Below are 25,945 nucleotides of genomic sequence, written 5' to 3'. Positions count from 1 at the left end.
AATATTAATTTATTTGACTGTTTGTGAATTTTGTTCTAGGAGCACCGGTGAGTCGTAGAATTGATCCTGTAGTGGATCATGGGTTAATTGCGTGCTCCCGGTGAGTGACCCACCTTCAAATTAATTTTGGGGAATTTAATTGATGAATATATTATGTGTGAATTAAATATTTGGAATTTAATTTCTATGTGCCAAATATTTATTGGATTTATTGTAGAATTATTTATGAATTTATTGGATTTAAGAAAATGCGAATTCTACAAATTTATGCCGTGTGGAATTATTTTATGGTTTTGAGGATTTTGAAATTGGTGTGGTTTTAATAGTAAAATGGGCACGATTTGATTTTCAAATATTTCAAGGAAAATATTTGGTTATGTTGGTGATTTCAATTTTTATAAAATATGCCCATGGAATATTATGGGATTTGATTATGATATTTCGAGAAATTATTTATGCTTGGAAAAAAAATATGGATTATAAGGAAATTGTGGAGAATTTCCCGGTTCAAGCGGATGGATTATGCCCGCTATGCTTATGAAAAATGTGAAATTTGTTTTATAATTTAAATTTGCGGATTTTATAATTTTTAGATGCACCGTGCACGTACTGGTGTTCTGATTATGTGATATGGTATATGTGATATGGATATTGTGCACACGGATATGATTAGCGTGCAGGTGGGTGTGAGTAGCGCGCAGGTGATATTATGAGGGTGTCCTGTGGATGCCATCGGAGAGGGTGGCCACCCCCCATTGGCCGGGACACCAGGTTAGCAGCGGCGCAGTGGGACGCCACGCGACCGTATGCCGGTTTCTTTCTATAACCTCCTGTCTGGCGGTACCTTGGGACGCTGGGTACTGTTGGCGCCACTGGTATATAGTGGGTGCATCAACTGATTTCGGAACTGTGTTTTAAGAATAAAATGTTTTAAAACTGTATTGGAATTAAAATTACTATTACTGTTCGGATATTTATTTGATGTCTTGGTTTTCGAGGAATATGAATAAAGGGTTTTGTGAAAAGGTTTTAAAAGGGGAACCTTTCCAACTGAGAGAATTGTAAGGGTTTTGAGAGAAAATATTATTTCCAAATAATTATTATTTATATACCTATTACCGTGGTATTATATTGTATAGTAGATAGGGTCGCTCACTGAGATGATTAGCATCTCACACTCTTAAATTCCGTTCCTCTAGGTACCAGGTTGTCGGTGTTCATTCGGAGCGGACTTGATCTTCATCGCTGTTTTACTTCGTGAAGTATCCTGTTCTTCTTTTATTGCAGTTGTACTATTTCTTTCACTCTTGTTGTATTTATTATGCACTGGATTACTGTATTTATTTTGAAGTGCTGAAATTTGTGGAATCAACTTGTAGTACTGTGGGAGGAATAAGGGGACAATTATAGAAGTGTGTTTTCAGTGCAGAAAATTTTTGGTTAGTTCTACCCTTAGGGGAGGTGCTGCCGGATTTTCCGTTGGAAGGTTCGGTGGTATTTCCCTGGGATCAGGGCTTGTCTAGGGTTCCGGGGAAGGAATTCTGGACGGGTCCTGACACATGTGGTGTGATTTAATTATGAATTATATTGTGGTTTAATTTATCATGCATGAGCAAGGTGTATTTTGGTAATATTTGTACGTGGTTTTAAATTTGATTTTCTGAGCATAATTGGGTTAAATATTTTACGAAAATATTTGGTTAAATTTTATAAATTTTGCCCGTGGTATTTTTATTATTGAACCTCGTACTTCGAGAAAATTGTGGTTTGTTGGTTATCAATGTTTCGTACCGGTTTATTAAATGAAAAATATGTGGGATGGTAAGTGTGAGAATTTAATATATTTCCCACGGTAATTTTGGAAAACGGTACGGTTGGTTAATAATGTTTATTTTTAGACGCACTCATACAGTATTGGTGTTCTGGTGTATGGTGTATGGACACGTGGTAGCGCGCAGGTATTATGTGGTTTTGCGCGCGGTTATTACGTCACCCGTGAGTTGCCATTGGACCGTGGGCAGGCAAGTTTGTTGTTGTGCACAGCCGCCCCCCTCCTTGGCCCGGTGATGGTTTCAGCAGCGGTACTGTCGGGACGCCGAAGTGCCGTTTGCAGGTTTCTCTCTTTAACCCCCCGCCAGTTGGTGCTCGGGACGCTGGGTATCGAAGGGCATCACCGGTATATGGTGTGGTGCGTCGGTGTAAATTGCAAATAATGTTTTAAACCCCAAAGGTGTTCAAAAATTATTTACTATAATTTATTACATTTTAATTATATATTGGGGTATGTATTTATTTAATTATTGTTTATCAAATGGTTTAATCCCTTGGTTTTCGGGAGGTATGTACATTGGGTTTTGCGAAAATGTTTTAAAAAGGGAACATTTCAAACGGAGCGATTGGTAAGAGTTTTGAGGGAAATTATTATTTTCCAACAGTTATTATTATTTATTTATTAATTGTTGGTATTTGTTCTATTCCTTAATTGCTATTAATATTATTTTATTATCACTAAAGGTGTTCAGTAGTTAGGGTCACTCATTGAGATGATTAGCATCTCACACTCTTAAATTCCGTCCCCTTAGATGCAAGTGGTGGTAGACGTTCTTCTGGAGCGAACCAAGTTTTCTGCTGCTGTTGTGTTTCGAGAAGTACTTCTGTACTCTTTTATTTCAGTGTATTATTTCTTTCATCCTTGTTGTATTTATGTTGATTAGCACTTCTTAAAGCTCTGTATACTATTGGGATACTTATGTTTTATTTATGCACTGGACTGTTGTTGTTTTTGAGAAGTGCTGAAATTTGTGGAAACAATCTGTAGTAACGTGGGAGGAATAAGGGGATGTTTTTAGAAGCATGTTTTCAGTGCAGGTAAATTTGTGGTAAGTCCATCCCTTAGGGGAGGCTCTGCCGGATTTTCCGTTGGAGGGTCCGGTAGGGTTTCCCTGGGATCAGGGCTTGTCTAGGGTTCCGGGGAAGGAATTCTGGACGAGTCCTGACATAGATGAGAGTAGTGTGTCTTTTAGGCAGTACTATTGTTGTCACTTTGTTATCTGTTTCGAAAAACAAAAAATTTTATGTTGCTTCAATGGTTGTCTTTAAAAGTTAAATATTGTGTGTGAAGATCTTAATAGTATAGGTTAACAAACTAATTAGCAGTATAAAGTAAAAATTGATAATTTTTTTTAAATTAATGTTATATGAGATGTTTTTATGTTAAAAGAGTTGCCTTATATCATTTTTTTTCCCCTTAATTTTTTGCAATGTTGACTTATTTTTATGTTTGTAGTTTTAACTTAATTTTTGCATTTTGAACATATTTGTTTGTTAAATTTAAGAACTTCAAAATTTATTTTTTAATATCAAAACATTAGGCAACACTTTTCTCATCAAAAGCGTCGCCTATTTACGATTTTTGTTTGCAATTGTGTATTTTTTTATTTGCTTTAATTGTGGTTTCCTAGCTTGTGTAAACTTGAGTGGAAAATTTGGAGAATAGTGTAGCCATTAGGCAGTACTAGTCATGTCAATTCGATATTTGTTTTGCACATTAAAGAAATTTATATTTATTTGATGGTGCTTCTAAAAGGCTAAATATTGTTAGTGAACATCTTGGTAATACAATTAAAGTTATTTTTTTTTTATTTGTAGCCAATAGTTGACGCTTTTCTTGCTAAAAGCGTCGTCGATTATCTTTTATTTATTTTTTTACAATTATAAATCATTTTATATTTGATTCAGATGTATATAAGTGCTAAATATATTAATTAGAAATATGAGGCAAAATAATTAATCTATTCATTTTATTTATTTGTGTTTCAATGTTAACTTAATTAGCAATGTGAAATTCAAGAAATTGAAACTTTTTTTTTTAATAAATTGAATATATTAGCCGATGCTTTGTCAAAAGTATTGACTATTATTTGTTTTTTTTTTTTTTCGGGCAATATTAACAAATGTTATGTTTGATTCATGTGAAGAAAAATGAAGCAAAATAATTAAAGCCGTTCATTTAATGTATTTGTGTTTCATTTTAAATATCTATTGTTTAAATTAATAAAAATACAAACAAATTTAAAAATTTTAAATTCAATGATTTGAAAGATAGTTAGCATATATTAATAAAAAATATAATATATTTATATATTTTGAAAATGTTTGACTGACGCTTTTCATGATAAAAACATCGCTTATTGTTTGAATTTTTTTTCTTTTTATCTTTTGACACAGTAAATTCCCTCGAAATTTAGGCGCGTTTTTCAATCCTCTTTCTTTTCAAAAACTACTTCAAGTGCAAGCTCTAATAGATGTTAGCTTTGAGAGCAATCTAAGAAATAATTTAAGAGTCTGATTTTTGGGTTTTAACCTTTCCTCTGCCATTGTTGCCATTAGGAAGCTAGGTATCACTTTATCGCCATCGTGGTTAGCTAGGTTTCTTCTTCCTTTGTTGTCGTCGATTAGGCGGATTTCTCCTTCCTTTGTTGCCGTCTGTTAGGTGGGTTTCTTCTTTCTTTGTTGCTGTCGATGACCTATGGTAGATTTGAGTTTTTGTTTCATTTTAAACACAAGTTAGCTGGGTTTCTTCTTTCCTTCGTTGCCATAGGTTAGGTGGGTTTGTCTTGCTATTTGCTGTGTTGCATGGGTTGCAGGTGGAAAAAGCTTGGGTCGTGGGTTGTTCTTTATATTTAACCGGTGGATTTTCTTAATTTTGCTTTGGTTGATATTTTGTTCGTGATTTTGCTTGAGATTGGATTTGGTTAGATTGATAGAGAAATGGATATGTCATGGATAGTAAAAGATAGAACATTAAACAAATTTGCTAAAGGTGTGAAGGAATTTTTAGAATTTAGTATGAAGAATACAAATGATTGCAATGCCATACGGTGTCTTTGCATGAAATGTGGGAATATAGAAATTCATACTATTAAGGATATTAAAGATCATATATATTGGAATGGATTTGATATCAATTATTGGCTATGGATTGGCCATGGTGGGTCATGTGATGATGGTAATGGGACATCTTCTCAATTTGAGAATATGAATGTAGCATTTGATGAATATGATAATGGTAGTGAGGAAGATGTGGCTTTCAATAATGTAGAAATGACCCGTGCTACGTTTGATAATTTTGATAATGATTCTAATGAATTTTGCTAAGGTGTTGGAGGATGGGGAGAAACCATTGTACCCTGGTTATACTAAATTTACCAAGTACTTTGCTTTGGTTAAATTGTACAACTTAAAGGCAAGATATGGATATTCTGATAAGAGCTTTAATGTATTATTGAATTTGTTATCGGAGATGTTATCAAATGACATTGTGTTGCCAACATCCACATACAATGTTAAGAAGACTTTAAATGCTTTGGGAATGAAGTACGAGAAGATTCATGCATATCCTAAAAGTTGTATTTTGTTTAGGAAGGAATTTTCGGAGCTTAATGAATATGCTAAATGTGGATCTTCTAGATAGAAAATTAGTAAGAATGGAATTGTTAGCAATATTCCAAATAAGGTTTTATGGTACTTTCCCATTATTCTATGTTTTAAAAGAATATTTTGTAGTGTTGAAATAGCTAAGAATTTGATATAGAATGCCAATGGGTGAAAGGTTAAGAAAGGGGAAATGCAACACCCGGTAGATTCTCCACCTTGGAAGTTGGTTGATCATTTATGGCCAAACTTTGTAGTAGAAGACAGGAATTTGGGACTTGGGATTGTAGTAGATGAAGTTAATCTACATAGTATGTTGAGTAGTAGGTATACTAGTTAGTTGGTGATGATAGTTGTGAATAATCTTCCTCCTTGGTTGTGTCGGAAGGAAAAATTTATGATGTTAAGTCTTCTAATTTCTAGACTAAAACAACCGGCAATCGTATTGATGTATGACCTACAGAAGTTGTGGAATGAGAGTGTTCCAGTCTTCGATGCTTATCGTCAAGAGAAATTCACCTTGAAGGCAGTAGTATTATGGACAATAAATGATTTCCTAGCTTATGGTAACTTGTCTGGTCATGTAGTGAAGGGATATTATGCTTGTCCAATTTGTAGAGAAACCACCTTTGCTAGAAGGCTAAAGCATGGGAGCAAAATGAGTTTTACAGGGCATAGGAGATTTCTTTATCCAAATCATCCCTACGGAAGACAAAAGAAGACGTTCAATGGATTTCAAGAGTTTGGAGTGCCTCCAATACCATAGATTGGAGAAGAAATCTTAACTAAGCTTAATGCGTTGAGTTTTGATAACTCAAAACAAACAGAAAAGAGTTATTGATTTCAAAGAATGTTGGAAGAAGAAGTCCATTTTTTTTTTGAATTGGAGTATTGGAAATTTCTCCATGTGTGACATAATTTAGCTGTCATGCATATTGAGAAAAATGTTTGTGAGAGCATATACTGTACATTGCTCAATATTCCTGGTAAGATGAAGGATTAAGTTAATCCTCGATTAGATTTAGAAGAAATGAGTTTATGGAAAGACTTAGCCTCTAAGCCGTAGGCAAATCGAACTTTTCTACCACCTGCTTGCTATACATTATCAAATCAAGAGAAGAAATTGTTTTGTAAGTGTTTAGTAGAGTTAAAGGTTTCAAATGGTTATTCTTCAAACTTTAGAAATCTAGTTTCAATGGAGGACTTAAAATTGGTAGCATTGAAATCTCATGATTGTCATAATTGGTAGGATTGAAATCTCATGATTGTCATACATTGATGCAAAAACTCTTGCCTCTTGTAGTTCATGCAATCCTTCCTAAAAATGTGAGACATGCAATTGCAAGACTTTGTTTTCTCTTCAGTGAAATTTGTAAGTGTTTATCATTCTTGCTAAATTGGACACAATTCAAAATGATCTTGTTATAACTTTATGCCTTATTGAGAAAATTTTTCCACCATCATTTTTCAATGTACTTGTTCACATAACTTTGCATTTGGTATGAGAGGTTAGATTATGTGGACCAATACATTTCAGGTGGATGTACCCATTTGATAGGTACATGAAAGTATTGAAAGGTTATGTTCGAAATAAAAATTGTCCATTTGTGAAGAAGTGGTTGAGTTTTGTAGTGAATATCATAGAGGGTTAGATGCAATTGAAAACCCCATTGGTAGATATCAAAAGTTAAATGATGAGGGTGATGTTTCCCCCATTAAAGGTGGAAAAAGTCAATCAATTAATCAACAACTTTGGGAGCAAGTCCATAGATGTGTACTTTCGAATATATCGGAAGTGGAACCATACATGAGGTACGTATGTACATGTTAAAGTATAGATTAGTTGATATTTTGAATATATTTATTAAATTGGAAAACTTCTCTTTGTTTTAGAATTCATTTGGAAGCCTTGAAGTCAAGCCAAAAAAATAAAGGAAAAAAAGCGAAACCACTCAAGATGAAGACAAAAGAACATCTATGTATTGCTTACATGATAAGGTACGAAAAAGATAAACATTCAATATCATTGTTTTAGCTTTAGGTTTAGTGAATAAATATTTTTATATTTTTTTCCATTGTCTAGATTGAATAGGAGTGAAGTCAATCAAATCACACAGTTTACAAAATATTAAGATGGATGGCACATGGTCTGCAATGGGTTGCAACGAGGGATATGAGATTAGAGGGGTTCGATTCAACACTTTAGATAAGGATAATAAGCGGGTCACCCAAAATAGCGGTGTGCAAGTAATTGCCAAAAGTGAGCATTTTGCGAGTACTAAGGATAATACAACCCTGTTTTAGCTGAGATGGCATATTATGGGATCATAAGAGAAATCTGAGATGTCAATTACACTGTGTTTCAAATTCTCGTATTTAAGTGTGATTGGGTTGACAACAGTGATGTGAAAGTTGATGAGTTGGGGTTCACATGTGTTAAGTAAAATTGGATAGAAATCTAACCTATTCATTGTGGCTTCACAAGTTCAACAAGCATTTTATGTTGAGGATTAACTTGATTCGAGATGATCTGTAGTTTTAACTCCACCACAACATAGTATTTTTGTTGAAGAAGATGTTATTGGCTATACTACAATGGCTCACAATCCATTTGTGATAGATACAGTTGCCAAGTATGGTTGAAAATGATAATGAGGATAAATGTGAGAATGGTTATGTTCGTAATGATTGTGAGGGGATATGGATTAAAAATATACCATCTACTAAATAAATTAATAAGTAGATTCACTAGCTTATGTTTAAATAATTATATTTTGTTCCTTTATTATTATGTGTTTTCCACTTTTAGGAGAAATATACCTTGCCAAAACTTAAAAACAATGGTAATTTTAACATTTTCGTTTACTAAATTACTTTATAATAATGAATATTTCTTTATTTTTTATATGTGTTAATAATTTTCTAACATAAGTTTTTTTTTTTATGCGCAGTATAAGGGTATCACTTGGTCACAAGAGGATGTCAACCAATTTAGAATTGAACGAACATCAATTATAATCTCAAACTTTTTATCTCATTGAGTATGTATGCATGGTAGTTTAATTGCTCTTGTTTGTACATAAAAAAATAGTTAACCAAATTGTAAAAAATATTACATGAGTTAATATTTAATTTATTCGAAAAATCGTTTTGTTATGAAAATATTTATTTTAATTTTGTTGTCTTTTAATTATTTTGTATGAAGCTAGTTTTTAAAAACAATTCAATTTTGACAAAATTACAAAATGATTCAAACTAAAGGAAAAAAAAAATTTAAATAAAAGGCGACGCTTTTATGTAAACGCATCACCAAAGGTGAGAAAAGCCAACGCTTTTAAGAAAAAGCGTTAGCTATTGATTAAGTTTTTAGCGATGATTTACTTAAAAGCATTGGGTATTATATAAAATTTAGAAATGTTTTTTTAAAAAGTGTCGTTAAAACTTAACCAACAGTTGATGCTTTTCCTTGAAAAAAAGAGTATCGCTAAATGTCTAACCAAAGCCGAAGATTTAGGAAAAGTGTTGCTGAAAAATTTAAACTATAGCCATTGCTTTTCCTTAAAAAAAAGCGTTGTTAAACGTTTAACCAAACCTGATGCTTTTCTTTAAAAGCTTGGATTTTCTCTTCGATTTTTAGCGACACTATCTTTAAAGCGTCAAATGTTCTTGAATATTTAGTGATGCTTTTTCAAAAAAATATTAGTTATGACTATACATTTAGCAACGCTTTTTTTAAAAAAGCATTAGTTTTTCGAAAATTTTTAGTGACACTTTCTCTAATGAAAAGCATCAATTTTTCTTGAATATTAGATGACATTTTTAAAGTATTGGGTTTTGTTTCGTAGTTTTAGCGACACCATATTTGGTGACGCTTTGTGAAGCGTCGACTTTTATTTTGCACGAAGCATTAATTATCTCCTATCATTGCGATTCTTGTAGTGCATGGTTTACAAAAACATAATCATCCAACTTGTTTGAATATTGTGAACCCTGATTTTATGATTATTCCAAGTATATTTGTATCCATGGTGTGGTGAAGTTCATAAATGACAAAATGAAACCCTATCACAAAAATGAGGCACCTAAATAGTAGGTTGTAACCTATTGCTTATTTCCTCATGTTGACAAAGAATCACATTCAAATCACCAAGAGTAAGCTAGAGCATATCAAACATTTCTACTAGATGCTTTAATAATAACCAAGATTGATCACATAAAGAATCAGTAGGTTTCCATAAAAACTAATCATTTTAAATTTGCTACCCTCCTAATTAGTAATAATTGAGTCAATATAATAACTAATACTTAGAAAAGAATAGAACAAAAATATTAGCATCATCCATCCACAAAAATGCTAAACGTCACTAAAACCATCATTATCAACACCAAAACCACACCAACATATGTAAAACCCTTGTAATCCTATCCAATTTATTAGCCTTCAACTTTGTTTCCATCAGAAACACAACATTAAGACCTTTAGACTGCATTCAAAGTCAAAGTGCTCAAAGTGTTTGTCAGTTCTCAAGCCCATGAACATTCCAGCTCAACACATTCAAGCGAGTTGTGGGATTCGTCATAAGTCCCCACCACGTTAACAATCAAGGTTGGCAAATGAACCATACACACTTTGCATATCCACTTGATCCGAGCCTTGATTGGAATTATCAGCACAAACATCCAGTAATAATTTCACTTTTTTTTTTTTTAAGATGCAGCCAAATTGAGAGGCCCACTTTATGTAAGAGAAGACCTTTAATCTTTTGGAACATATGTAGTAGTTACCTTTCAAAAGGAGGCACCTTTTTCCAAAGCCTTTCTTTTCCAAAAGAATAGAGATTTCGGAGGGTGTATACTTGTTAGGGCCCCTATGGAAAAGGATCCCGTTCTTGTTTTTTTAAAACAGGTAGGCTCAATATCAAAGTCAAAAGAGTTTGAAAAAAAAAGCCCCAAAGTTCAAGCCCATGAAATTGCCACAAGCGGATTTCAAAATTCGTTCAGTTACATTTGTATTTTCAATCATAACTGTAGAATCTTTGTTGTTTGTAATTCTTGAAAACAATCAATCATGTTTGTATAATAAATCATTACCTTTGGCTGCATTTATTTCATAACTTATTGTCATCTGCCTAGTTGGAATTGTAGATTGAAGAGAATTTAGTCTAATCATTTAAAAAATGATTGGGCTTGTTAGGACGTTATAACCAAGTAGTTCTAGTCATAATGTTGTGTTCTACATCAGCATTAAGAATGTTGACAACATCTCTCCAAGGGCCTTTTACAAGTATCCAAGATGGCCCATCTTTGGAAACCTCACTGAGCTAGTATCGAGGATTTAGTGGGATCTCCTTGTAAATTGGATATAGCCCAATGACATAAAAGAAAAAAATAAAGGCTTTTAATAGAAATTTTAAAATTATAATTATACCCATAAAAGGTTCCAACCAACAAGAAAGAAAAAATATAAAATAAACATACATATTAGGTCAATCCATTAGAGCATATTAAAGGAAGTAACCAAGTCTAAAAAAAATAAAATAGAATAAATAGTAGTCGTATACGAAAGTAGGAAAACAACAATATATCTATAGTAGAAGAATGATGAAGGTGAAGATGCAATAACGATAAAATGTACAAGGGTGATGATGAAACGATGTGCAAATGTAGTATGCACAAACTGTTACCTGAGGCCTAGGGAAACATTTTAAATACAAAATTATAAGATGAGTTTAGTGAGTTAATATGTATGATATTATAAAAATAAATATTATTCTTAAAAATTATTTCTCTCTCTACTTCACTTCTACTCTTTGAAAATTCTCCTATTTTTACAAACAATTTTCAAAAAATCTTTAAATTATTGTTAATTTTATTGTTGTAGTTATGACGCTTAATAAATACATTCTTGTGTATTTAATTATATAGGAAATTTATGTGATTTTTCCTTTAATGAAATCTTTGGGTATAAATTGATTTTGAAGGTTTAAGAAAATAATTATATTAAATTACTATGATCGAAAATACATATATGTATTTAATTATTTATTTATTCATGGATTTGGTTTTATGATAATAGAAGTTGAAATATTTAAATTGATGGATTTATGATGATGGGTTAAAGGAGAATATGAGATTTTATGGATTTGGTAAAATGACACAAATTTGATTGTATTTTATCAAAATTCAATATTTTATAATATTGTAAAAATTTTATCAATTTTAGATGCACCATATATTATTGGTATTTTGTACTACATATGTAATTGTGATTAGTATGCAAGTTTATAGGGTCCTCCTAAGGGAGCCATGGATCTGAGAGTAGGCAGGTATAATACAGAATAAGCATCAGCAACCCCCTTCCATAGCCAGGATGGTTGTTGAGTTTGTATGACTATCCTGTAGATGGTTGTTTATTATGACTATCCTTTGAGTGCCGTGGATTTGAGCGCTGGCAAGTATAATTACATTGTGAGCCTCAGCCGTCCCCTTCCTTGGCCGCAGGATGGTTGTTTATTATTATATGAATCAGTGCACATGAGAGAGGGTAGACAGGTATAATGTAGAGTAGCAAAAGCCATCTCCCCCTTGGCTATAGGATAATTGTCATTACGGATTAACATGCATATATGTATGGCCATCCTATAGAAGCTATGGGTCTGAAGTATGGCAGATATAGTGCATGAGAGCATCAGCCGCCCTCCTCTTTGACGATTGTTTTAGTCATGGAAAGTTATTAGCAATCGGCGTTGCGAGAAGCCAATGTGACCGATTGCAGGTTTCCCTCTTTAACCTCCCGTTAGGGAGTACTTGGGATGCCAAATACTGCCCGGCATTACTACTATATAGTATAGTGTATCAAGTATCTTTATATATATATATATATATATACTTATAAATATATATGTATGTTGTGTTATATTATGTTTGTGTGTACCATATCGTACGGGGATGACGATTCGATGTGGTTCATGTAGAACTAGCCTCATAACTATGCTTACTATTAAAATTGTTGACTATTATTATCGCAGTCATTATTATTAATTATTGAGATTATTATGATTATTACTGCTTATTATTATTATTCTTTATTTATCCATTATTATTATTAATTTCAATATTGTTACTTATTATTATTAATATCATTACCACTATCATTATTTTTTATTGTTATTATTATCAATTATTATTATTATGATACGGAAGCCTTTGAGCAAGTGTGGAAGTCTTTAGGCAAGTATGGTAACCTTCGAGCAAGTGTAAAAGTTTTCGGATAAGTATGTAAGCCTTCAAACAAGTATGGTAGCATTCAGGCAAATTGTGCAATTATTGTTATTAATATGACTAATATAGTGGTGTATAAAGAATAAGAGAGTGTAGAGATATTTTGAAATTGTGAAAAAAAAAATCTAATAGGCTAATTTAATTTTTTTTTTTTTAAAAAAAAAGATGTACGCAAGATTATAAAATTTGACTTGAAGAAAAGGAAAAATTACTGTTTATTTATAATTTATCTTTTTGGACTGTTGACATACGTGGACAAGGCTTTTCGTTTTTTTTTTTTTTGGCAACACATACGTGGACAAAGTTAAATAAATAAATAAATATGGTTTTAACAAAAGAAAGGTGTCATACATGCATTCTTTGATTATAAAATTAGATCCAAAATTAAAAGGAAATAACTAGAAACTTGATTGCTGTAATATATTAAAATTTAAGGATAAAAAATTGACACAACCCAAAATGTAGTGAAATAATTAAATATGGTTCTCTAAACATAAATAATATGGGGACTCAGAGCTGCAGGCTTTTTAATTATATATATTGTCTTAGTAAAATGATTGCTCGACTCTTTAAAGTTTCTTTAATTCTATTTCCAAATGTCCTACTTACAAATGTTTAGGGAACAACAGCAATATCATAAGAACAATGATAACGACATATATTTATAATTAATGTATGTTAGTGATTTTGAATTTGTTCCTACTTTTTACATATATTTATAAAAGAATATGTATCTATATAGCGCTGTCTACAACAATACACCAATTAATTATAAGCCCCAAGAATAGTGATGTTTATCTTCTTCTCATCGATGATTCAAATGCTAATTTTGTCTCCAACTTTGTTTACCTTTATTTTATGCCAAATGAGCCAAACAGGCAGTTGCTTTCTGTTCTTTAACAATTTACCTAAAGTATATTTAGGATCAGACATTAATCTCCTTAGAAATTAACAAAATCGGATGGAATTTAGAAATTAACAACATATTTTTAATTTCTTATGATATACCACAATTTATGTATATATTGAAATCCAAATATTTTGCAACATCTCTATCCTCTTCCAAAACGTTTATTTTTGAGAGAGAATTATCTGAGCGCTGAGTCTTCATTTTTCACATAGAAAAGAATTCCATATAACATGGCGAAAACTAATAAAACTTTTCGTCCTGGATGTCTTCAAATCTGCTGTGCTTCAACTGTGATTTTCTTGATCATCGTTGCTGCTGTGGTTGCTGTCTTGTGGTTCACGGTCTTTAAGACTAAAAACCCAGATATTGTCCTTGAAAATATTCGGATTAAATTCCTTGGAGAACAAGGAATAATGGCTGTAGACATGGTTGTTGCAATAAAGAATCCAAACTATGGAAGCTTCAAATACGATAACACTACATCTTTTCTTCACTATCGTGGAAATGTTATAGCTGAATTTCCAATCCAGCAAAAGCTTGTCCCTGCTCGTGGTACGCTTAATTTCAGTACTACTGGAAATATAATGGTAGAAAAGTTATTAACAGATCCCAACTTTTGGAATGATTTATTTTCTGGTTCCTTGAACTTCACCTCAAAAGCTACTTTTGATGGAAAAATTTGCGTGGTCAAGATCATCAAGTTTCATGGCATGGCTTTTAGCACATGTGACATCTTCTATTTGCATCCTTCTCGGATAATCAAGTCTATGTGCACTACCAAAATCAAGTTATGATTTTTTTTTTTTCCCTTTTTCTTATGATTATATTTGGCCTGCACTTTTCATAAATTTGTATATGCTTTTTCAATGTATTATATATGTTTCTTAATATGTATATGTATATATATATATATATATATATTAGATTCTATTATTTGTATAAACTCTATATTTTGTAACGATTAAACAAGAAGATAAAAGGGTATCCTTTAAATCATGGGTACCATTGAACTTGTTTCTTTTCTTTTCTTTTTGTTTTTTTTTTTTTCGTTTTTTTCCCCCCTTCTTATAGGGAGCTTAATTAATTAATACTTATTTTAATATATATATATATATATATAATTATTAATTATTAATAGGAATAATAGTGACAATTTTGTGTTAGAATTTATGGATCTAAAATATATATAATAAATTCCATTAAAGCATAATATACTAACCTCCAAAAGTAGCCATTGATAAATTAAATTTTTAATTCTGCAAAATAGAAAACAATGTAAAGCAGTATCAATGAACACATACTCTCAAACCACTCTCAACTGATCTCTGAAAATCCTAATATCAAAATATGGTATGTATCTGTTTGCTTGCCCTAAACTTTTTATAATCTGTGCAAATCAGACTTACCCATTAATTTTAACATACACAAAATAATAATAATTTAATAATATAATAATAATAAAAATATAAGTAAGTTAATGGGCTTATAAAAAAAGTTGATTCTCCAATCCAATAGACCAACCAGAGTATTATAGAAAAAGTGTGTGACCAAAGACTCTAACTATAAAAATAATAAATAATCCAGTCCTATTAATAACATAAATAAATCTTATAAATAAGTAATTAATTATACTAAATACGTAAATTATTTATTTATTTAATATTTTGCACATTCATTAGAATATCATGAATAATTATTGAGCTACAGACACATGGTACAAACTATATCGATGTTTTGTTTGGTGAAAAAGCATAGATCACCCATGTATATAATAAATCTGCAGGAATTTGGGGGTGGCAAAATGATTGAAATATGGGCTACGTGTACTCTGCACTAGTTTCTCAGCTGACCCACGCTTCCTCTCCCCGGCTCCGTCTGCATATAAAATGCATGTTTGTATAATATATATATATATATATGATTTCAAGATACGGAATTAGGTTAATGGATTTAATTTGAATAATAGTACGGGTTGTTGGTGGCCGGCAAAAAAATATAATATAATATATATATATATATCATACATGTCTTTATATATGTATAAACCCAGTGGTAGAAGCCATTGTTTCTTTAACAATGATAGAATTGGAGAACCACCTTTATATATATATATATATATATATAAAAGAATATGATTATTTGATAAGTCATATAATTGATACTTTAATAAATAAATATAAAATTAAAAATCTAGTTGGAAGATATTGCATTTATAAACACTTGTTGTATTATCATATCTTCTATTACAAATTGAAAAATAGTTTCCAAAAAATAAACATGTATATATATATATATATGTATATTTTAGGGGACTAGTTACATATACATTTATATATATATATATATATAGCAAAAATAACTAGATTCACGGGACATATAATAATCCAATGTTTGGCCAAAAAACAAATTGGTCATGGTTTCCGTCAGGAAGAAACTTAATCACGGGGCTTAATATTAAGACTGGTCTGATTAATTATTTTCTAATCACGGGCTATGAGAGAAATATTTTATCTAAAAAGTCAATCCAAATAAAACACATATACAAAAACATGGAATAAAAAGCTTTTTGAGGTTTCTACTGCTTGCACATGGCCAATTTTCCATCAATCATTATTGATGATTCACCATATTAAATGTGGGACCAATGATTTAGAAATAAAATTGCAAAACCCATATTTTTTTTTTTTCGCCCAACAAAGATTATTGGTCAGCCCCGGAAATCACGCAGTCTCAACGCCCTACATTTGAGACCAAAAAACAAAGACCTTGTATACATTAAAAGCCATGGCCATTTTTTTGACACTGAATTTAATTCGATCAAGCTTATTTGTCAGCCATATTCGAACCTTCTTCCACAACATTGCCAGCTTTCTTCAAGTTTTAGGGCTTTTTCTTTCACTCTTTTGGGGGCCAGTTCTTCTTACCCATGTTCTTTTTGAGGAAATGTCTGCAGAAATAATTCCCATTGATCAATTGGTAGGTTTTTTCTTTGTGCGAGCTTTGTAGATTACTTCTAAGCCTTTTTTTATAATAATAAAAACAATGTCTTCATAAGGCTTAAAAACATCAACTAAAACATTAACAATTGAGTTCTTCTAACTAAAGGCCAAAAAAGTTGCATTATTTTCCTTTTGTAATTTTTTAACAGCCAAAATTGTTCATGAACCTGACTACTAACTCCCAACATAATACACAACTGTAAAAGGATTTTTGGTTTGACATATAGAACTTCCCTAGACTTTTATTAATGGAAAGCTTATTAATTAGTAAATTATATTCTTGAAGTCGACCTTATTGTTTTATTTATTTCTTTTTATATATACTAGACAATATGCCACTCTATATTACATGCATGTTCCATTTTCATTAAACGGCCACAATGTTTTTAGTGGGGAAAAACATGACATGACCCCACTAAGTTATTTTATTTTTTTGTTGGTTAATACCCCACTAAGTGATTAACAAGTCCAAGAAGTCACATATAGAACATGCTGACATGTATTAATGATAATATAAGTTAGGAAATCTAATCAAACAGTTTACAAGGCACTTTTACAATGGATAGCTGCGTTATCTATAATAATAGGAAGAGGACCAAATTTATCCATCTAATCTAATAAAATATTGAAAAAGCTTTTCTCTTATAAACGTTGTTTGGTTTGGACTAAACTTTCAATGTGAAACAATTTATATATCACAATTACTATGTTTCTCAATAATTAGTTTGTTCGGTTATTCTAACAAAAAAAAAAAAAAAAATTATCCATAGTGTGATTTCAAGAAATATATTGATTTGTTTCACTAGCGGAATACTTGTACTGCTGATTAATTATTTATGATGTTAACAGTATTTAAATTGATTGTACCTGAGTTAGACCTTTAATCCACTTCATACTCTCTTCCAAAATTTTAAATCACATCATCAGTGGTCGTTTAGTATGTGATTGGCTACCTAACATGATTTTGGTTATCAATTTGAAGCGAAAAAGTTCATGAAAAGATTGTCTTTTCAGTTTGGATCCGATTGCTTATCCTATTTATGTATTGGTATGGCCTTCTTATAAATTAAATCACGCATAAAAAAAGATGGGTCTCCATTGTATAATTCATTAATCTAATAAAAAAACTATCCCCCAATTAATATGTTACAAATATAATTTTACTTAGTGAATAATAGTTTATTTACTTCTTGTATCATATAATTGTGATTTTGACTTGAAAATAAATTTGACAGAGTACTAAATATACATATGTAGAGCCTATCAAAGTTGATTTCCTCAAATAGTTATACGGTGAAAATAGATAATTAAGTATAGGCTATAGCTATAATTGATTTTAAAGGCGGTAATTACAATTATTTTGACATTGAACGATAATCGAGTACTGCCGGTGGGCCAACGTGCAAGAACGGTTGTACATTATCTTCAATGCTCATTAAATAGGTAGTATTTTTTATTTTTTATTTTATGAAATTGATCTCTAAATATTTGTAATAAAGCAAACAGATTTTACTTCTTCCTTTGTGTGGCATTTATCACATTCCGTAGTACCTTTTTATTTATGTAATTTTTTTTTTTAATAAACGGCAGAGCATTTTAATTAGCCTAGCTACAAAAATTAATAGTTTGACATTAATTTGCAAGGTCTATAACTTTTCTTTTTTCTGTTCTTTTTTAATTGTCTGTTCAATTTTTTTTTTTTTTTGGTTATCCCCATAGTCATAGCTCAATGGTGAAGCTACTATTTTCTTAGACAATAATCAAAGCTCTAATTTTTCCATTCTCAATATATCAAAAAATAAAATTGTTTTATTTGTTAAGATACCATTCTATTGCTGATTATTTGTAGAATAGTATGCTAACATGATCCATGTCTCTAGAGGACAGTCGGACCATTGAGTTTGAATCTCCCACCTAAAACAATAAATAAATAAGAACTAGTATAATCTCTCATGGATACACGGGTATATTAATTAAAGTGTTCTTAATTTTATTAAGTATTTTGATTTAATAGAAAAATTATTAAGTATTTTAGGTGCTCTTGTTTATTAATTAAATTGATTAAATAAAACCGATTTACTTTTTCTTTTTTTTATTAGAAGAAGGAAATAATCAAATATCAATTTTCATAGACTTTTCAAACCCTGGTTTTGAATTCAATTGAAAAGCAAAACCGTCATCTGTGGCCATGAAATTGTTTTTGTAGGAGACATGATCATGCAGAAATTTTAATTTCCATTGAGAAGGGAGACATGTATGTGGGAAGCAACTTAAACTCTATTTTCCTAATATTCAATTTCACAGAGAATCAAAATGGAGATTTAAGGAGGTAAAAAAAAAAAAAAAAAAAAAAAAAAGAGTAAATAAATAAAAGAGGGTTTAATAATCTGGAGAGTGGAATGTGGTGGAGATTAGAAGAGTCAACCGAAAAAAGAAATAAATGGTGGGAATTAAGCTGAATGTCCAAAAATAACTCCGAGTGTGCTCTCACCTGCCTTAAATGCTTCTGCACATGGAGGGGTCTTGTGTTGCAGCCGTTTCTGAGTATATTTTAAATGAATGGCCTGCAAGAGGTTGGAGATTAATTATTATTTAAACCTATCAATCTACTTTTCATTTTATTTATTCTTCCTTTTATATAATATTTTTATTTTTATTATATTGTTTACTCTCAGGGTACAAGGAACTTACATCTCATCAGGATCAATTTCTGTTGTGATTCTTATATTCCTCTTTTTTTGCATATAAAAATATGTATCAACAAAATAACTTCCCAAATAATATTATCTAAAACCATTTGTATATATATATATATATATAGATATGTACTCCCACCACCATATTTTATAGTAATTTTTAGGGTAATTAGGTTGACAAATAACATATATTTTGAGCTTTCCGTAAATAATATATAAAAATTTTACCAATCTTAATTATATTTAAAAAACCAAGGAAATTCTTCAAATTTACCCCCAACTTTGATGATATTACCTTTGATTAATATCGAGTTTTGAAGACATACACTTTTATAACAACAAATATTATATATCTTTTGTGTCAGCAACTATTTATCATGTTTTTTCTTCTTTATTTTATTTATTTATTTTTTTTGAACTTTTTGCCTTAATTTTTTAATTGGGATGACGATGCTCGAGGTGGTAGGAATGGAATATTACTAGACATTCACACTTCCAAATAATCCTATACACACGTATTCCTTTTACTTCCAAATTTTATAATTTCATTGACGTGAGTATGTTTTCTCAACTCTCTTGTTTTTTTTTTTTCTTTTTTTTTTTAAAAAAAAGCTCTCTTGTTTCTTTTTTATTTCAATTATATTTTAACTCTCTCTCTATATATATATATATATTATATGAATATAAAAGGGGCTGGCTGGTGATTAACTTTTGTGAATTAAAATGATTTTAACCTTATGAAGAGTTCTTAATGATCTAAATACATACAATATCTAGAGGATTAGAGAATTTATATGGTATGTGCCGTCTGTATGCGGATCGCACTCAAAATCGACGCTTTTTAAAAAAAAGTGTCGGCTTTGCTGTGTCCACATACACAGCAAAGTCAATGTTTTTTTCTAAAAGGTATAGGTTTTGGATGCAATCCGCATGCAAACAGTCTGCACTGTAGAATTACTCTTTATATGTATATATATATATATATATATTTCTATACAGCTGGATTTAAGCGAGAATATCTCAAATTATGAACTTAAGGGTAAGTAGATTTGATCAATTTAAAACCGATGAATCCGTGGGATTATATATAATCTAATAACATGTCATATCAAAAACATATAATCAACGGTTTTAAATTATCAAGTTTACTTAGTTAACTAAAGTGTAAAACCGAGGATATCCCTGTTTGAATTACATTCTGTATATCTATGTATAGCTAATTAATAAAAATTAAATTGACATGTTTAACTTTCTTATGTACATTGCATTATATGGTGGGTTACAAGGGAATGGAACACAAGAGAGAGAAGGTTGAAGGAGAAACTTGGAAAATTAACCTAGATATTTCACTAACATTGACAAAGGAACCAAACACAACCCTCTTTTCTTTAAGTCTATGCACTCATTTTTCCCATTTCTGCCCATCATCTTTCTTTCTTCTTCACTCATCACTTCTGAATAGTACTCTGATGTACCTCGTTTTCCCTGTTAAAATTACAGCAACCAAATAACTAATAAAAATAAATAACAAAATTAAAGAGAAGCAAGACTAATCAATTAATATACAATCTACAGAGAAAACAGAGAAAGGGAGAGAGAATTCTTTTACCAGAGAAATATCCATATGATGATCGTTTGTTTTTCTGGGATTCATATGATGACCAACGGGTCTCAGATCACCAATCTATATGTCCATCAATAACATATTAGTCTGAACCAATAGAAAAATATTGCAGAAAGATACATTAAAAACACACAAACAAATTTAATACTACCTTGGGACTATTAAGAGGTGAACTAGCAGTGTCTTCCAAAGCATCATCATGACAACCAGAGATATGTTTGGTTCTTGTTCTGTTGAAACTCAGTTTAAAGGCAGTCTTGGGATATTCCCCGAGGGAAGAGCCCTCGGCGACATGGCTGCGATGAGAGACCGATCTCCATGCAGCATGAGAAGCCGCATCAGAAACCATAGAAGATGTGGCAGCCAAACTGTTTTCTTCTTGATGATGATGATGATTATCAAGATAATCATCATCATCATCAACTTGGTTGGAGAAATCTTGGAAGTAAGAGGTCCAGCCACTCTCCTCGCTGCACTCGCCGGCAGCTTTAGAAGCCGTAGGTTCGGTAACGGGGGAGCTGTAGAAAGAGTCCATGGAAATGGATTCCAAATTACTGAGTAATAGAGAGAAAGAAGGGGAGAAAGAAAAGCTGATAAGAGGGTGGCTTTGTGGAAGAGTGATAAATTTATAAGAGAAAGAGAATGAATAAAGAATGGGAAAAATAAAAAAAATAAAAAATAAAAGGAAAAGAAAAAGAAAAAGGGAAGGCATAATAATGTAGAATCTGGGAGTGGGCCAGGGATAGTTGAGGAAGTTAAAACCAGCAGTTGCAACAGAAAACCAAGGTTGAAAGCTAGAGAAAAGAACGTGCATACCAAGATTACAAAATTATCAAAAATAAAATAAAATAAAATATTTATAAATAAAAAAAGTTAGAAGAGTAGAAGTTGATGTATCCTTCCTTACAACCTCAAGTGGTGGGTCCATTTGTGTAGATCAGCCAATTTGTGTATTCTATACTATATTCATAAATCTACAGGTATGGTTGAGTTTCTGACCTAGCCATACTAGAATTTAAACCTTTAACTTAGAGAGGTGTGTTGACCTTTGTGGTTCGAAATTAAGAGAGTCTCACACGAAACCCCCAAAAAGCTCATTTTCTCAATTTGTTAGGATATGGCTTTCACACACCCACTGATCACTAAGTGCGATTTAGGTCCAGAGTGGAAAATTTGGTTCAAAATGTCCGAGGCCACGCTAGAATAGAAAAATGAGGAACCAAGTCAAGTTCATATGGTTTGCAGTTAGCTCTTGAAGATACAGAATCTTAGTATTATATCATATATAGAAGACGTGGTGCATTTACCATGTTTGAATAGGAATTCTCTGTTAGACTGAATTTTAATTGTGATGATCTATATGTAATCTTAGAAGATGTGACATAATTATTATTCAGATATTATTTTATTGGATAACAAATGTCCTGAATATCCATATTTTACAAGTTCATATCTATGGAGGATCCACAGCCTTATCGCATTTTAATTTTTGAATTTAATTATTTAATCTAAACTTTATAATTAGAAACAAGTACGACGACTTAGATGACCAAAAGAAAATATATCTTGCCGATTGCCCACGTTATATCTCATTGCCAAGCAGTTGGTGTTTAAATATCATGCGGTGTTGAAACTTGATACCAAGATTTAAATGATGGAAGAAAAAGAAATAATAGGGTTTGAAAGTTACCGAGTCAAGAACAGTGATACTAGTTCGTATAAGAATTATGAAGAATATATTGAAATCGAAGAAATATATAAGAGGGTCTTGACTAAAATTGTAGGTCATGAGGGTTTGGCTAGAAACTTTTTGAAAGTCATGGGCGATAAATGGCAGTGAGTGAAATTGGACTTTTTCTCTATCATCTTCAATAATTGAAATGGTAACCGTCAAGCGGCTCTTATTAATCAGCCTAATTAAAGAGTTGAATTTTAGAGAGAATCTTCAAGTTGGTCTTAGTTTTGGAATAACGGAAATCATACAAAGAACCACACCAAGTCAGTCATCAAATGCCAATTTTACTTTATTGTCTTCCTATGTCCCCCTCAACCTGAATGATGCGGATTTTTATTTTTTATTTTTTATTTTTTTGGGTTTTCTCTTTTGCAGAGGAAATTAATGAAAATAAAAGGAAATTAATGAAAATAAAAGGAAATAAAAGACAAATGAGAAAATAAAATCAACGCTTAGAATAGAGATTTCACCACCCAAGATGTCATCAATTTATGATACAAAACTTAAAAACTTACCACCCAATGTAATGCATCAAAGAGATACAGAGTTAGACAACGAAAAACTTCTTCTTCAAAGACAAATCAAAAGATTATAGTTCTATTAATCAATCCAAAATCTTATTCAAATTACATTGATAGAGTATTTAAAATAGACTTGAAGCATACTCCAAGCATCATTAACAAAACATCATTAACTAAAATAACAATTCTCTAAGAAAGATAAGAAAAGTTACGAAGACTATTTGACCCAAACTTAACTTAAACTTAATTAGGAATATAAGTATTAATGTTAATTACAGGAAAGCACAGACAAATAAGGTTTCCGGCTGCTTTGTACGTTTTAAAACACTACTCATGAGCATATTTACTGTTCACGTGCAATCCAACAACCCGTCAATAATAATAATATTATCCCTCTCTAAAAGACTTCAAATTGAGAACTGTTTGATTTATTGGAAACTAGATACATGTAACTTCCCAACCATATAAATATTAATAGCCAAAACTTGACGAAGTGATAAAATATTTACCTCAAACTAGATCTTTAAAATTGAAACTTCAAAAATTCAGCACTTTGACCCAGCTAAGTAGCCTAGTTTTGAACACTCCTCTGCCAATCTCCCCTAGTCGAAAAAGATTTACCCTCAAGCAAATTGAATTTTTTCCAAAATATGGACTGAAATGTGCAAGATTGGAAGTATTTAAGACATCATAGTTCTCAAGAAGTTCAATCTTATATGCATTCTTACCAATTTTCTTGAAAACTTTAAATGGTTCATCAGCTCTTGGATTGAGTTTGGCAAATTTCTAGCAGGAAATATTCTTTACTAAGATGTATCCAAACCAAGTCTTTTTCATTGAATTCCACATGCTTACTATGCTTATTTGCTTGATCTATATACTTCTCATTTTGCTTCAAAATCCTTGCATGAACTTTTAATTTGCTTAGCTCTCTCATACACATCTCCACCTAATTAATGAGGAGTAGGCAGTGGAACCAAATCCAATTAACTAGTAGGATTTTTACCATAGGCAATCTCAAAAGGACTATGACCTATTACTTTGGCTTTAAGGCAAAATAAGATCCCATTATCTAATACTCTTACAAACATAACTTCTCAATAGATTTCCCAAGATTTGATTGATGACTTCAAGTTGTCCTTCAGTTTATGGTTGCTAAGATGAACTAAAGATAAGAGTTATGCCAAGCTTCCTCTAAAGAGTTTACCAAAAATGGCTCAAGAATTTTGATTCAAATTGGAAACAATGGTTTTAGTAATGCCTTAGAGCTTTATTACTATAAAGTACAACCTAACTCCTAAAGGTCAACCCATTTAGAGTTTTTTACTTATTGTCTCAGTTTATGTGTTGATCAAGTTCAAATTTCAGCCTTTGAAAAGATGCAATAGCTTATAACTAAGATATTGATAAAAAAAATTCATCAAGATGTTCTAATAGAAAATTGGCTATGTCTTTAAATAAATAAATCAATATATATATATACACACACACACATATATATATATATATGCATATATGTAAACTTAAACATATATCATACTCATTGAAAAAATAAATAAATAAAGTAAATGAAAACTTTAAAAAAAATATTAAAAAAGTAATAAAATAATTGTAAGAGTAAAATAAAAAATGTTGACTAGAGAAAACCCATAGGAAATTTTACAAAAAATATGACAATATCTCCTCTATAAACTGAACACCCTCAAATGTACCATGCATAGAAAATTCACTTCAAAAATATGAATTCACCTTATTTCTCCAACTTTACTACAAGTTTTCACAAATTCGTAGGAATTCAATAATAACAGCATGGGAGTATAAATATAAGAAATAATTAATACACAAAAAATACCTTTATAGTATCAAGATACCCAAATAGCCCCGACTTTTCCCTAGTGCTTACTCAGCAAGGACATATATACTTTTATAACTCATGGCCACCTACACCTTCTATTTAATATAATCTCACATTTTTATGACACTTAATGAACACACTAATGTATAAATGTAGATAGAAAGATAATAAAAACAACGATAATAATAATAGTAATAATAATAATAGTAATAGTACAACTTTTCAAAAATTCTAACCTGCCCAAGGAATAAGATACCTATTCAGCAACAATATTTGCCCGAAAACCACAATGCTTGCCAAAAGTCTATTGTACCTGTCCAAAGGCTCCCATGCTTATCCAAAGACTATAATACCTCTGAATTGATTATCTTATTCATTCGAACAAATACGATAATTGCGTGTTTTATGATAATTGCATAGTTGGCAATAATAATAATAACAACAATAATAATAATAATGATAATAATAACAAAAATAATAATAATAACAATAACAAATAATAATAATAATAATAAATAATAAATAATAAAAATGATAGATAATAAAAATAAATAGGCACAATAAAACTAAAATTGATAAATACATTATATAACCTGCACACACATAGCAATATGATAATAATACATTATATACACCCAATGTACCATATAGTACACTAATGCATGATTCAATAATGTCAGCTGTCGTAGGTACATTACTATCAATATGATAAAGGTGGTTGGTTATATAATAGGCATCCAACCCGCTGGTCTCATAGGCAGTAGAAATACGATATTTTGTTGTTTATGAGCTAAATCATATCGTTACTCCCATCCAGTGTGGTACACACTTACATAACATAATATATATATATATATATACACACACCAAAAGAACACCCAATGCACCATA

At 31.0% G+C, this 25,945-nt stretch overlaps 2 protein-coding genes across 2 annotated transcripts; one reads left to right on the top strand and one right to left on the bottom strand.

The window, feature by feature from the left end:
* The first annotated feature begins 13,854 nt into the window (after positions 1–13,854).
* On the top strand, positions 13,855–14,418 carry LOC107417034 (uncharacterized). The gene has a single exon (XM_016025589.3). The coding sequence runs from the start codon at positions 13,855–13,857 to the stop codon at positions 14,416–14,418; it is 564 nt and encodes a 187-aa protein (XP_015881075.2).
* A 5,982-nt stretch (positions 14,419–20,400) lies between these two features.
* Positions 20,401–21,581, bottom strand: LOC107417044 (vascular-related unknown protein 1). Its single transcript, XM_016025599.4, has 3 exons — positions 21,095–21,581; positions 20,929–21,003; positions 20,401–20,804 (listed from the first exon to the last, which is right to left on the bottom strand). Exons 1-3 carry the CDS (start codon positions 21,476–21,478, stop codon positions 20,652–20,654), a joined length of 612 nt encoding a protein of 203 aa, XP_015881085.3. The 5' UTR covers positions 21,479–21,581; the 3' UTR covers positions 20,401–20,651.
* Positions 21,582–25,945: the final 4,364 nt, after the last annotated feature.

Source organism: Ziziphus jujuba, chromosome 4, assembly GCF_031755915.1.
Source record: "Ziziphus jujuba cultivar Dongzao chromosome 4, ASM3175591v1".
Lineage (NCBI taxonomy): Eukaryota > Viridiplantae > Streptophyta > Magnoliopsida > Rosales > Rhamnaceae > Ziziphus > Ziziphus jujuba.
The sequence above is the reverse complement of the archived record's forward strand: the minus strand, read 5'-3'. Positions and strand labels throughout refer to the sequence as shown.